The sequence below is a fragment of the Dendrobates tinctorius genome, unplaced genomic scaffold (assembly GCF_039654945.1).
Source record: "Dendrobates tinctorius isolate UK_male_01 unplaced genomic scaffold, ASM3965494v1 ptg000035l, whole genome shotgun sequence".
Taxonomy (NCBI): Eukaryota; Metazoa; Chordata; class Amphibia; order Anura; family Dendrobatidae; genus Dendrobates; species Dendrobates tinctorius.
This window is the reverse complement of record NW_027361703.1, coordinates 64,028,226-64,042,332: the sequence shown is the minus strand read 5'-3', so window position 1 is coordinate 64,042,332 and position 14,107 is coordinate 64,028,226. Positions and strand designations below refer to the sequence as shown.

Here is a 14,107-nt window from a genome sequence, read left to right as displayed (position 1 = left end):
TTCTATATAATATACGAGTTTCATTTTTTGCATTGAAGTACTGAAATAATTTTAATTTTTGATGATCTTCTAATTTTGTGAGAAGCACCTGTATGTGAAATGTTCATTATGCTGTATGACATGAGTGAGAGTTAATATTTTCAGCACAAATTTAAAGTATCCACTCTTGCACTTCAAAACTGTCAAAACATTTACCACAGGCAGTAAATTAGGGACCTGAGGGTGGACAACTGCTTACAGAATTGGAATTAAACTTTTACTTACAACTGAACGCGGAACACAACTGTCAGAAGTTCAATTCCTACACCTACAGCCAGCCCAAGATCCAAGCCAAGAATTACAGATGCCAAGAATGACGCGATCCACACAAGCTACAATAAATGTAAAAAAAATCAGTGATTGGTATCCCCACTTCCCTTTTTTGACCATTATACACTCCTCTACACTCCTCAACATAGAAACCTCTGGAGCACTAGGCGGAAGAGGGCATGACTTTGGGAGGGGTGGACCGTTAACTCCTGAAGTTTTGTTTGTATATAGGTGTAGATTCTAAGCAAGAGTGATGTTGCTGAAGGTGTATAATATAGTATGCTGCTGCCTGGTGTGTTACTATGAGGAGGGTGAGGCTTATATAGGGTAGGTAACTCAGTCTCTACCTGTTAGGAGGGGGGCTGGTCTCTCTCTGGAGGAGGGTTGGGGTTTATATAGAGTAGGTAATTCTGGCTTTATCCCTCTTTCTCTCATCAGACGAACTCCATGAGACATCATCATGCAGGACAGCGTGTAACATAAGAGGACTAACGGCTGCCATAGCTACAGAAATAAAGTACTAAGATGGAGGTCATGTACAGATTATATGTCCAGCCAGGAATATAACCTGGAGACACAGGATCTTTACACACATAAGCATATAGCAGAGTGAGGAGTGATAACATGTACCGCAGGTCTGTATACATGATAAGTATGCAGCCCATTTTTGGACGGAGCCTTTTCACAGATACCACATATATAGTGAGAGTAACCTGGTTGCACTGTATCAAAGATGATGTCACATACAGTTACAAGACTCCATAAATGGGAAGGGGAGAGGGAATACTCAGCATAGCAGGGGCAGTATACACAGCCCTGATGCGAAGTGCAGCCACTCAACATTACCCATATACCATCCCCATACTGTTCGCCTCTCACCAGTCTCTCGTACATGGGACTGCCCAGCTCCACCATAGTAATGGCAGACACTGTATGTGTCCATGCTCTGTCCTGTCCTCCATCTACTATCCCCCGACTGCCCTCCTCTCACCAGTCTCTAGAAAATATTTGACTGCCAAGCTCCACAAATGTAATGGCAGACACTGTGTGTGTCCATGCTCTGTCCTATCCTCCATATATCATCCCCCAACTGCTCGCCTCTCACCAGTCTCTAGACATATGTGACTGCCAAGCTCCACAAATGTAATGGCAGACACTGTGTGTGTCCATGCTCTGTCCTATCCTCCATATATCATCCCCAACTGCTCTCCTCTCACCAGTCTCTAGACATATGTGACTGCCCAGCTCCACCATAGTAATGGCAGACACTGTATGTGTCCCAGCTCTGTCCTATCCTCCATATACCATCCCCCAACTGCTCTCCCTCTCACCAGTCTTTAGACATATGTGAATGTGGCATGGCCAATATCAGCACACAGCCCCTTGTTTTCCATATTACACAGTCAGTAGCACCCTAAGCTCATGAAGACTCTGTATAATCCAGCAGTAATGTCTGCAGGGAGATCACAGAGGAGCGGCTGCCTCTGAAGTGTTTGAAGTGACTTGTAGCAGTCACATGAGGGAAACCTGGTGGCTACATGAATTTCTGAGGTAAAATTAATCCTATCTATGATGTAGGAGCTGATACTACACTAATACACGATGTCTGAGGTGAATGTGCTCCTATCAGCTGTAATGTGAAGTGATAACCCCGGTATTATACTTGTCTGCGTCTGGGTGAGGATGTCTCCCGGAGTTCGTCTGATGAGAGAAAGAGGGGGAACGAGTCCATTTAAGGTGTCAAATGGCCTCTTGGTGGCGGTTTTGAAGTCAGGTGGAAGTTGCAGATATGCTACGGGGGACTCATTGTAACTAATAGAGGATGTAAAACCTCATGGTGGTGAACAGGCTCGGCTTTGGTGGCCAGCCTCAAGGACGTTGTAATGGTAACGTCAATCGGGCAGGCACAGCGGTTAAGCACAGGAGTGAGGATAATAGGGTCATTGGTGCCCTGAAAGTTTACTGGCTCTGCTTGAATGGCAAGCCATTGCATGCCGCCCCTTTATGGCTGTGTGACCTGGTGCTGTATGTCAGACAGCTGGAGATATCACTGTACTTGGGAATCCCTCTGTTCTAGCACTGACTCCTATTGTGATGGTTTCAATCCTGTGATTTAAAGTAAAAGCGGCGGCCATTTTGACAACCAGAATAATGTGTTGTGTATTTATTCTAGTGCCTAGATTTCCTGTAGTTATGGTGGTTTTAAGATGGAGTGGGGTCCGTCCCATATCCAAAAGTCATGAAATTGCAACACAAAGAAGGAAAATTTGGGGAATAATGGAAATCATATGATTAAAATATATTTATATGCAAGTGATGAATAAGGGGAAATAGAATGTTCAAAACATCTCACTGTATTTCGCATCAACTTTGAGCGCCACAAGCAGAAATATATGCTGTCACTGGGGAGCTGCCAGCAGTGGATATTGGCCATTTGTGTGCACTACAGGCCAGCATGGTGACTTAATGATTAGCGCTGTTGCTTTGCAGTTCATGGGTCCTGGGTTCAAATCCCACCACAAACAACATCTGTAAACAGTTTGTATGTTCTCCCTGTGTTTGCGTGGGTTTCATCAGGGTTCTCCGGTTTCCTCCCACACTCCAAAAACATACTGATAGGGAATCTAGATTGTGAGCCCCAATGGGGACAGTGGTGATGTCTGTAAAGCGCTGTGGAAATAATGGCCCTATATAAGAGAGCAAAATAAATCAGAAAATAACTTAATAGCATGCCAAGGTGTAAAAGTGCTTGTATTTCTGTATGTGGATCATACTTGATGTTGAATAAATCAAGATATTTCAAAAATTGTACATATTATACTGGCAATTTACAAATTATAAACATGTCTATTCATCATGTGATTTCCAAAATTCCATGTCTTTTCCTTCTTGGTCTTGCAATTTCAATGTTGAGGAGTGTATTTTGTTCACATACAAGACGACAATCCAAGTCATGATGAAGAAACTAAGCATTAACCCATGTCTTTTCAATTTCAGTCCTGTATTCTTACATGTTGTATGGTGCAAGACTGTATGTATGGAGACCAGGGATCTAAAACACACGGCTCGTAGGTGCCAAAGGACAAGAGGGCAGTGGAGCAAGGGGGCAGAGAGAAGCAGTGTCCAGAGCAGCTGGACGTCTTTGTCAGGGGAAGTCCTCAGGCACTGTAGACCCCTTGACATCCCTGCCCGGTTCAGGGGATCCGCCGACGGCAGCGTTTTATTTCAGCTGAATGTGCGTCCTTAGACGCACTTTCAATTGAAATGATGAAATAAAAATATTTCCTCCACTTCCTCTTCTTTATACTGTGATACTATACTTAGCATGTAAAGAAGACGATTCTTATAATATAAAGTAAGATATAATAAAATATCCATAATATTATTGATCATAAAAGGTAAAAAGGCATAAATAATAACAGTAATAATAATGTGCTTACACAGTCATATTTGTCTCTCTTAAACAAGACTGGAATTTCATTGAATTTCATTAGCATTCCCTTTAAATTCACCAATATTACCGATGCCAACACTGACTGAAACAAAACAAGTAATAATATTGATTAATCCTATGACAAAAGTTATAAAAGAACATAAAAAAACAGTATTATTGAAAATGTATATGCATCAATTGTCAGCTTTAGAAATAAAGAACCTTTTGTGTTTGTCATTTGATACATACTGTAAGCCTGCATATTACACAGAGAATATCGCATGTTTTTCATTTTGGTTCTGTTTTTTTTTTTTTGTGTAGCGCTATATTGAAAATATACACTGTCTTCCCTTATTAATTGTAGAGTTTTTATGTGCTTTATGCCATCTGAAATCAATGGGAGTCAAGTTACATAGAAATTTCATAGACTATCACAGTTTTAGACCCCTTCTTCAGACACTAGGGAGCAGAGGAAAAAATTGAAAGTGTCAGATTATTGTGTATGCTCTTGTGACATCTCATTTTATGATGGTTGCATAGCAGCCAGACACATTAATAAAGATGTAATTAGCTTGTATTATCATTGCATGTCATGTTATAGTAAACCACAATGAAGTACCTTTGGTAATGGTTCTAGGAGATATCCAATAGCCAACGTCACAATCAGAACAAGCAAGCCAGATATTATTCCAGCGACCTACAAAATTAAGATTAGAATACATAAAAGAAAACTATAGAAAAACTGCAACCTACAAAGAGGGTCACAGGAAAGCGTAAACATGTGAAGCTACACTTTAGCAGCAAGATTTTAATGTAACTAGTTATAGGGTTTGTCAAACTCAAAAGTTTCAATAGATTCTATCTTTTTTATCCCTTCCCTGCTTGTACCCGAAGCTATATTGTCCTTTGAATCTCAGCATGTAATGAACCGCTTCATGTCAAGACGTCATCAGATTAGATGATTTAGGTGACTAAACAGGTTATGATAAGGCTATGTGCTCATGTAGTTTTTAGGTTGTGCGCATTTTGTTGAAAAATCCGCAGGACAAAAGTCCTGCGGTTTATCTGCGGATTAGCCTGCGGTTTCACACCTCATAATGATAAGGTGTGAAACCGCAGCGGAAACAGCACAAAGAATTGACATGCTGCGGATTGTAACCCGCAGCAAATCCGCGCAGAAAAATCCGCAGCATGTGCAATGCATTTTTTCCCATAGGAAAAAAAGGTACTATACAACGCAGCAGAATCTGCTGCGGATCCGCAAGGCCAAATCCGCTGTGGATCCGCAGTAGAATCCGCAGCGTGTGCACATACCCTTAGATAGCAGCTTTCTCAATCCCCTTCTCGAGTGTCATTATTCAAACCCTTTGGTCACTTAACACTTTAAAGCAAAATCATGTACATAATTGGTGATTGCATGTGGAGGGTCCTCAAGAGATGAGCTCTCTCCACACATGGTAGATGCCAGCTATGTTTCATGGCCAGCATCTGTGTCTAATACCAGTGACCTGAGCTGCAATCGCTGCTGTTAGCTATTTAAATTCTGCTGTCAATCTGTTTAAATGGAATGCACACACACAGTCTCTCATGGACCCCCAGTGACCCGAAATATCAACACCTCTCACCAGATCACAGCCGGAGCTTGGCGCTGATAGTAGCCAAGCTCCTGTACTAACTGCCAGGAATAGTGCCAGCACCACCTCTTGCTGTTTAACCTCCTAAATGCTGCGATCAAGAGCGATCTAGTGGGGACTTGCTTTTTCTGTGGATTGATTTGCAACTTTTAAAGGAACATTTTACATAACATTTAGGATTACATTTATTCTGCACTCTACGCTGAAAACTTACTTTCAGGTTTCCATCTAAATCTCCAAGTCACGTGATTCAGATGAAACCCCCGAGGGATCCATTCACTATAATGAGGCAGCAGAGTTACTCTGGACTCTGGTCCTCTGTTCAGCTTTGTCCTTCTTTTCAGAAGTGCCCCAAACTGTGGCTGACCGCGCTCTTATGCATGCCTAAAAAGACGTACACCACCGGATCACAGGTCACATGGTATCCACAGTTTCTCCATCTGCCTCATTATAAATCTTCCACTGGGGGTTCCATCTGAATCATGTATTTCAAAGATTTACATGGTAACACCAGTGTAAACGCTCAGCACAGAGCGCAAAATAAATATGAGGCGAGCCTTATTGCAATCTATGGGAGGCAGAATGAAAAAATCAACAGCATGTGAAGAATTTATTTTAATGTGTTTTTACGGTATTCCTCTTGCAGTATAAGTGATTTAGACAGCTTTATTCTTTGGAACAAAGAAGATACAGCCAACAGCACACAGATCAAATAAGGGGATGCACGCTCCAAAAGTCCCGGGACCCAGCAGGAACCATGACTCACAGTGAATAAAGAGAAGGAACAGCATCCAATCCAGGTGAAAATAGTTAGTCCATTTATTCTGCCATCAGTACAACTTTTCGACCATAATTTGGTCTTTTTCAAGTACTTGAAAAACACCAGATTATGGTCGAAGCGTTGTACTGATGGCAGAATAAATGGACTGACTATTTTCACCCGGATTGGATGCTGTTCCTTCTCTTTATTCAGCTTTATTCTTTGGGTTGGTGCGATTCTAGCGATACCAAATGTATATACCCTATTTTTCGGATTATAATATGCACTTTTTTCCCCTAAATTTGGGGTGGGAATGGGGGTGCATCTTATAATGCGTATATACCTTACCGGGGTACCGTTGCTGCAGGCCACAGGCTGGGATGAGGGGGTGTCTGGCAGTGCTGCGGGAGCCAAGCAGAGCTACAGGGATGTCCGGCGCTGTGGGGGTGTCCGGCGGTGCTGCCCGGTGCTGCTGCGGGTGTCTCCGCTGCTGCAGGAGCTCTGCCGACTTTTTGTTGCAGTTGAATTGTTTCCTGTGCAGTGGACTCCAGGAAAATGGCTGCCGGGGGCGGTGCATGCGTAGATGGAGATCTCGGGAGATGAGATTTCAGCTCTGGACCCCCCCGTAGCACTGCCAGGCACCCGCAGCACCAGAGACACGTGCAGCAGCACCAATCAGCATTGCCGGACACCTGCAACAGTGCCAGACACCGCAGCAGCACCAGACACCCGTAGCACTGCACATCGGAAAATGCCCTCATCCCCGCCTGCAGCATCACCCCACTCCTGCCTCCTCCATCAGCGACCCTGGGACGCCGCTTCATCGCAGCTACCATCCCCATTAAGCAATAAGACACATGGATTATAAGAAGCACCATTTTACCAAAAAAAAAAAATTTTTCCTATTTTTCTCTTCAAAACTTGGAATGCGTCTTATAATTCAAAAAATACAGTAGTTTTTTTATGTTTGGCTGCTGTCACACACTAAAAGATGCTTTTTTTTCTTTCAAAAAACTAGTTTTTGCATAGCCATATTTTAAGAGCTATAATTTTTCCATATTTCTGCTGACAGATTCATGTGAGGGCTTGTTTAATGTGGAACGAGTTGATGTTTTTATTGGTACCATTTTTGGGCACATGACATTTTTGATCACTTTCTATTCTGATCACTTTCTATTCTGATTTTTGTGAGGCAGAATAAACAAAAAACAGTAATTCAGGTATTTTTTTTGTTTTATGCTGTTTTGGTAAAATTAGTAAAGCAGTTTTATTTTTCAGGTGAGTACGATTACAGTGATACCACTTTTTTTTTTTATGTTTTGGCGCTTTTACACAATAAAAACTATTTTATAGGAAAAAATAACTATTTTTGCATCGCTTTATTCTGATCGCTGTTATAAAGCATTGCAATACAGGAACATTGCTATGCTTTATAACCTGTCAGCTCTGCAGACACAAGTTAGACCGGAGTCACACTAGAGAAGAATACGGACGAGTGCTATGCTATAAAAAATTGCATAGCACTCGGACCAATGTTAATCTATGGGGTAGCTCCCATCATCCATTTTTTTCTCGGCCATATTATACGTGTTGAGAAATTGCAGCATGCTGCGATTTGCACCGTATCTCGGCCGAGACTCGCCAATGCAAGTCTATGGGTGCGAGAAAAAAACACAGATACCACATGGACCATCAGTGTGACTTGCGAGAAATACGCACCGGTGTCCTTTGAAAAGCTGGCAATTCATATACGGCTATACAGTAAAATCACACTAACATGTTATAATAGAAAAGATAGAATACATGTATGCACATAGAATAGGTGTGTGTGTGTGTGTGTGTGTGTGTGTGTGTGTGTATATATATATATATATATATATATATATATATATATATATATACACACACCACCGTTCAAAAGTTTGGGGTGACCCAGACAATTTTGTGTTTTCCATGAAAAATCATACTTTTATTAATCAAATGAGTTGCCAAATTAATTTAAAATCTAGTCCAGGCATTGACAAGGTTCGACAAAAAGATTTTTATTTGAAATAATAATTTTCTCCTTCAAACTTTGCTTTTGTCAAAGAATGCTCCCTTTGCAGCAATTACAGCATTGCAGACCTTTGACATTCTGGCAGTTAATTTTCTAAGGTAATCTGGAGGAATCTCACCCCATGCTTCCAGAAGCCCCTCCCACAAGTTGGTTTGGCTTGATAGGCACTTTTTGCGTACCATACGGTCAAGCTGCTCCCACAACAGCTCAATGGGGTTGAGATCTGGTGACTGCACTGGCCACTCCATTACAGATGGAATACCAGCTGCCTTCTTCCCTAAATAGTTCTTGCATAATTTGGAGGTATGCTTTGGGTCATTGTCCTGTTGTAGGATGAAATTGGCTCCAATCAATCAAGTTTCACATGAAAGTTCTTTTTTTCTGGCCATTTTGAGAGTTTAATGGAATCAACAAATGTAATGCTCCAGAAACTCAACCAGCTCAAAGGAAGGTCAGGTTTATAGCTTCTCTAATCAGCCAAACTGTTTTCAGCTGTGCTAACATACTTGCACAAGGTTTATCAAGGATATTCTAACCATCCATTAGCCTTTTTACACAGTTAGCAAACACAAAATACCATAAGAACACTGGAGTGATGGTTGTTGGAAATGGGCCTCTATACACCTATGAAGATATTGCATTACAAACCAGACGTTTGCAGCTAGAATAGTCATTTATCACATTAACAATGTATAGAGTGTATTTCTGAATCATTTAATGTTAGTTTCATTTGAAAAAACTGTGCTTTTCTTTCAAAAATAAGGAGATCCGCACCGTCGCAGCTACAGCCACAAAATTTGGCACAGTCACACGTCTGGACCCCGAGAGTGTCCTAAGCTATGTTGTGAGGTGAAACTTTAACCCCGCGCATTCCAATTCACCAAACAATTTTGCCCCATCTACATAATTAGATTAGATTAGATTAGATTAGATAAACTTTATTGATCCCGGAGGAAATTACAGTATTACAGCAGCAGAACAAAGAACAAGAACATTACAAGAACAATACACACTTTACAAAATAAGTCTATATGGACAGCAGATGCGGATAGACTGGTACTTGTAACTCACCAATTCCCCCCATACACTTTGAACTTCATTTAGTCTTGGGATGCTTTACACTTATACATTTGTTAAACATCCCCACAGCTGTCGGAACAAACGATTTTCTATATCTTTCCTTTTTACACATTAGTTGGAGTAGACGCTTGCTGAATGTGCTCTTTTGCTTCGCAAACAGTTCATAGAGCGGGTGTGTATTGTTGCTCATTATAGCCTTGCATTTCTTAGTAATTCTATCCTCTAATACCTCCTCGAAAGTCCTGAGTTGTAGACCCACCGCCGCACTAGCCTTCTTGATAAGTTTATTCAGCTTATTCGCGTCAGCTGTGCGCACACTACTACCCCAGCATATAATTGCATCAAAGATTGCACTCGCCACAATGGATTGGTAGAACATTTCAAGCATTTTGCTACACACATTAAACGACCTTAACTTCCTTAGGAAGTAAAGTCTACTCATCCCTTTCTTGCAAACCTTCTCCATATGGCACCTCCAATCAAGCTTGCTGTCCAGGTGAACCCCCAAATATTTGAAATTCTCCACCATCTCCACATCCTGACCATCAATAGTGATAGGTAAGCAATCCTTCATGCACCTTCCATAACTCAACACCAGCTCCCTGGTTTTCTTTACGTTGAGTTCTAAATGGTTAGCCTGGCACCAGTCAACAAAGTCCAAAACCACCCTTCTGTATTCCTCCTCCCCCCGGTCTCTCTCAATACCTCCGACTATCACTGAGTCATCAGAGTACTTCTGAAGGTGACAAAGGTCTGATTTATACTGAAAATCAGCTGTGTATAACGTAAAAAGGAATGGCGACAGCACCGTTCCCTGAGGGGCTCCAACACTACTCCGCACACTATCCGATACGGCCGCCCCCAACCTCACAAACTGTGGCCTGTCCGACAGATAATCAATGATCCAATTCACTAGTCCCTCATCAACCGCCATTTCAACCAGCTTTTTACGTAATAATAGTGGCTGTAAGGTGTTGAATGCACTGGAGAAATCGAAGAACATGGCACGCACAGTGGTTCTATCATTGTCCAAAAAGGAATGTACTGTTTGTAGTAGATACGCTACAGCATCGTCCACCCCCAGACTCTGCCGATACGCAAACTGAAGGGGGTCCGTAAAAGCAGACACCCTCGGACACAAGTAGGCAAGTACAATTCTCTCCAAGGACTTCATCACATGCGATGTTAAGGCCACCGGTCTATAGTCATTATGGGAGCTCGGGAAGGTAGTCTTGGGAACCGGCACCAGGCAAGAAGTCTTCCATAGAACTGGTACTCTCTGTGATTGTAAGCTCCAGTTAAACAGGTGCTGGAAGACAGTGCACAACTGATTCGCACACACTCTGAGGACACGTGGACAGATACCATCAGGCCCTGCTGCTTTACCCATGACCAGCTTACTAAACTGTTCCCTCACATCATTTTCGGAGATCAAGAAAGACTCCGACTTCCTCCCCCCAGTTGATATTGTTCGTCTCTCCCCGGCCCTCTCCTCTGTTGACATGGCACATTTATTGTTGAATCTGTTGAAAAAAACATTCATTTCATTAGCCATGATCAGCCCCCCACCCCCCTGATCTGACCTTGCCTTAAACCCAGTCAAAAGCTTCATTCCAGCCCACACTTCTCTGGAGTTGTTATGTGACAATTTATTTTCCAATTTAATTCTGAATGCTTCACGGGCAATCCTAATTTTCCCCTTTAAGTCTCTCTGAACAATTTTCATTTCCTCCTTGTCCTTCCTTTCAAAAGCTTTTTTTTTCCTGTTTAGTAGATGTTTCAATTCTTTTGTAATCCAAGGCTTATTGTTTGCAAAACACCGAACCTCATGAATAGGTACAATATTGTCAGTACAAAAGTTGATGTAATCAGTAACTCTCCTGGTAACCTCATTAACATCATCATTAGGTTCCCTGGCACATAACACCTCCCAGTCTGTGCATTCAAAGCAGTCTTGTAAAGTCTTTTCAGCTGCCGGAGACCATTTCCTTATCCGTTTAATTGTCGCTGGTTGTTTGCAGACAACTGGTTGATAAGCTGGAGACAATAGTATGAGATTGTGGTCAGATTTCCCCAGGGGGGGCAATGCAGATGATGAGTAAGCATCCTTAACACTGGCATAGAGGAGATCCAATATATAATTGTCCCTTGTAGAACATTTGACATATTGATAGAATTTTGGTAATGAGATCTTGGCTCTATTAAAATCCCCAGAAATGACAGTTAGAGAGTTAGGGTGTTTCGTCTGAAGCCGGGCAATCACCCCAGACAGTACATCCCCAGCTGCCTCTGGATTTGCAGATGGTGGTATATACGACACCACTGCAATAACAAGAGAGAATTCTCTAGGCAGATAGTAAGGCCTGAGGCCCACTGCTAATAGTTCAATGTTTGGGCAACAATGTCTCTCCTTTACTGTTACATGCCCCTGATTACACCATCTGTTGTTAATGTACAGTATCACTCCTCCACCCTTCTTCTTACCGCACTTCACTCTGTCCCTGTCAGCCCGAACCATTTGAAACCCCGGTACCGATATACTTGAATCCGGGACGTCCTCATGCAACCAGGTTTCTGTAAAGCACATGAGACTGCATTCCCTGAACTCCTTCCGGGTCTTACTCAGAGCCAGCAGTTCATCCGACTTGTTACCAAGCGATCGTACATTACCCATGATGATGGATGGGACTGCAGGTTTAAACCTTCTCCTCCAGGACTTGGTCTTCTTGCCTGCTCTGCAACCTCTGAAAGGTCTCCTCATTTCCCGTGGAACATGTGGTATTGCAACTGCTGGAGAAGACTTTGTCCTGCGCATTTCCAGAAGACGACTCCTTGAATACACTACTCGATTAGCGACAGACCTAGGGACAACCATCCGATCAGTGATTCCATCCATCCCGGGAGACCTCTCCGTGGCATACTGTATACGGTGCTCTCCGCTAAGCACATATGGCTGTATCACTGACACAGGCTGTGGGCAGCAGCATACATCCGTCGGTAGTATTAGCTGAGATGGACCATATTGCGTACCCCAAAGTGGCCATGCCAGCAGGGGACTTGTGGGTGGTAGTGGAGGATCCGGGTAAAAACCATATGCAGTGTGCCCGGCAGCAGTAGAAAGTGTGGGGGTGTGCTGCATTTTCCATCCCACAGCAGACCAGCGTGCAGGAACGTCGCAATCCACGAGATGAAAACGTTGCATAGATCCAAGGTTGAAATTAGAGGTCCAAAAAGACATCAGGAAAGGTATAAAAGACTGTAACAAACAAAATAAAATAAAATAATAGCTGCTGCAATGGGCTGCCACTAGCAAGGCGCCCTATTGTCTCCACAGTCTGGCAGAGAGCAGACAGCCACGTCTGCACACCTCTGAGTCCAGGAGAGCGAATGGGGAAAAAGTGTGTGCGTATCAAGCCCCGCCCCTCATTATGTCACAATGGTTGCCATGGCGATGCTGATGTTATCATAGGTTGCAAGCCCTGCCTCTCATTATGATGTCATAATGGTTGACTATGGGATGGAGGATGTGTGATGGGTATATGGGCACTGGACTATGGGATGGAGGATATTTATGACGGGTATATGGGCACGGGACTATGGGATGGAGGATGTGTGATGGGTATATGGGCACTGGACTATGGGATGGAGGATATGTATGATGGGTATATGGGCACGGGACTATGGGATGGAGGATGTGTGATGGGTATATGGGCATGGGACTATGGGATCGAGGATGTGTGATGGGTATATGGGCACTCAACTATGGGATGGAGGATCTGTATGATGGTTATATGGGCACGGGCCAATGGGATCGTGGCTATGTATGATGGGTATATGGGCACGGGACTATGGGATGGAGGATAATTATAATTTGCTATAACTAACCACAGTTAGATACTATGCCCGGGCAGCGCCGGGCTCTTCAGCTAGTATATACATATATGTCAGTGACACACACATATATACATATCTTTATGTTTCATAGAGAGATACATGGTAGTATAGCCATTAATTCATTTGTCGGCTTCTGAAAAATTATTGCAGAACCCGGCAGGATAGGAGACATGGTTTATATACAGTAAACCATTGCAGAACAATTAGATTTCTATATGTCAGTGACTAATAGTGTTAGTAGTATATGTGTGCAAAATTTTGGACCTATTGGTATTTAATAAAAGAATGTATTCACGGGAACAACTGGCGTGGGCTCCCGCGCAATTTTCTGCACCAAAGAGGGAAAGCCAGTGACTGAGGGCAGATATTAATAGCCTAAGAGGGACCATGGTTATTGGCCAACCCCCAGCTAAAAAAATCTGCCCCCAGCCACCCCAGAAAAGGCGCACCTGTAAGATGCGCCAGTTCTGGCACTTAGCCTCTCTTCCCAATGCCCTTGTAATGATCAACGTGTGACTGGACACAGCGCCTCCAGCAGGGCAAATTTATGACACACGTGACCCTGGATACAGCGCCTCCAGTGGGGCGAATTTAAATAATAACGGAACGTGCAGCCGGATACACCGCCTCCAGCTGGCGAATTTAAAAAGTACACGTAAAACTGGATACCCCGCCTCCAGCTGGCGAATTTAAATAATAAGGGGAAACACAGGAACAATTACAGTGGTGGGCCCTGTAATAGGAAATAGGGAAGTGGAGACCTCCTAAGCTCCCCTGAGGAAGCGTCCCTGCACTCCTTACGTTCCCTAAACAGGCTCCGCACCTGTCGCCGCACGCGAACCTTATGCCCTGACTCGCCCTGAACCTAGTCCCTCGCTAGGGCATTGGCCGGTGCGGAAACTAATCCCACCACTGCACTAGATCACACATAAGGAAAGTCA

General features: G+C 43.1%; 1 protein-coding gene across 1 annotated transcript in view; it reads right to left on the bottom strand.

The window, feature by feature from the left end:
* The window catches only part of LOC141087757 (chloride anion exchanger-like), a 129,399-nt gene that overhangs the window by 64,103 nt on the left and 51,189 nt on the right, over positions 1-14,107 (bottom strand). Inside the window, exons 11-13 of the mRNA XM_073573549.1 lie at positions 4,362-4,439; positions 3,750-3,845; positions 265-371 (exon numbers count right to left, since the gene is read on the bottom strand). Coding sequence (XP_073429650.1) covers positions 265-371; positions 3,750-3,845; positions 4,362-4,439 — 281 coding nt within the window. The remainder of the gene's footprint in view (positions 1-264; positions 372-3,749; positions 3,846-4,361; positions 4,440-14,107) is intronic.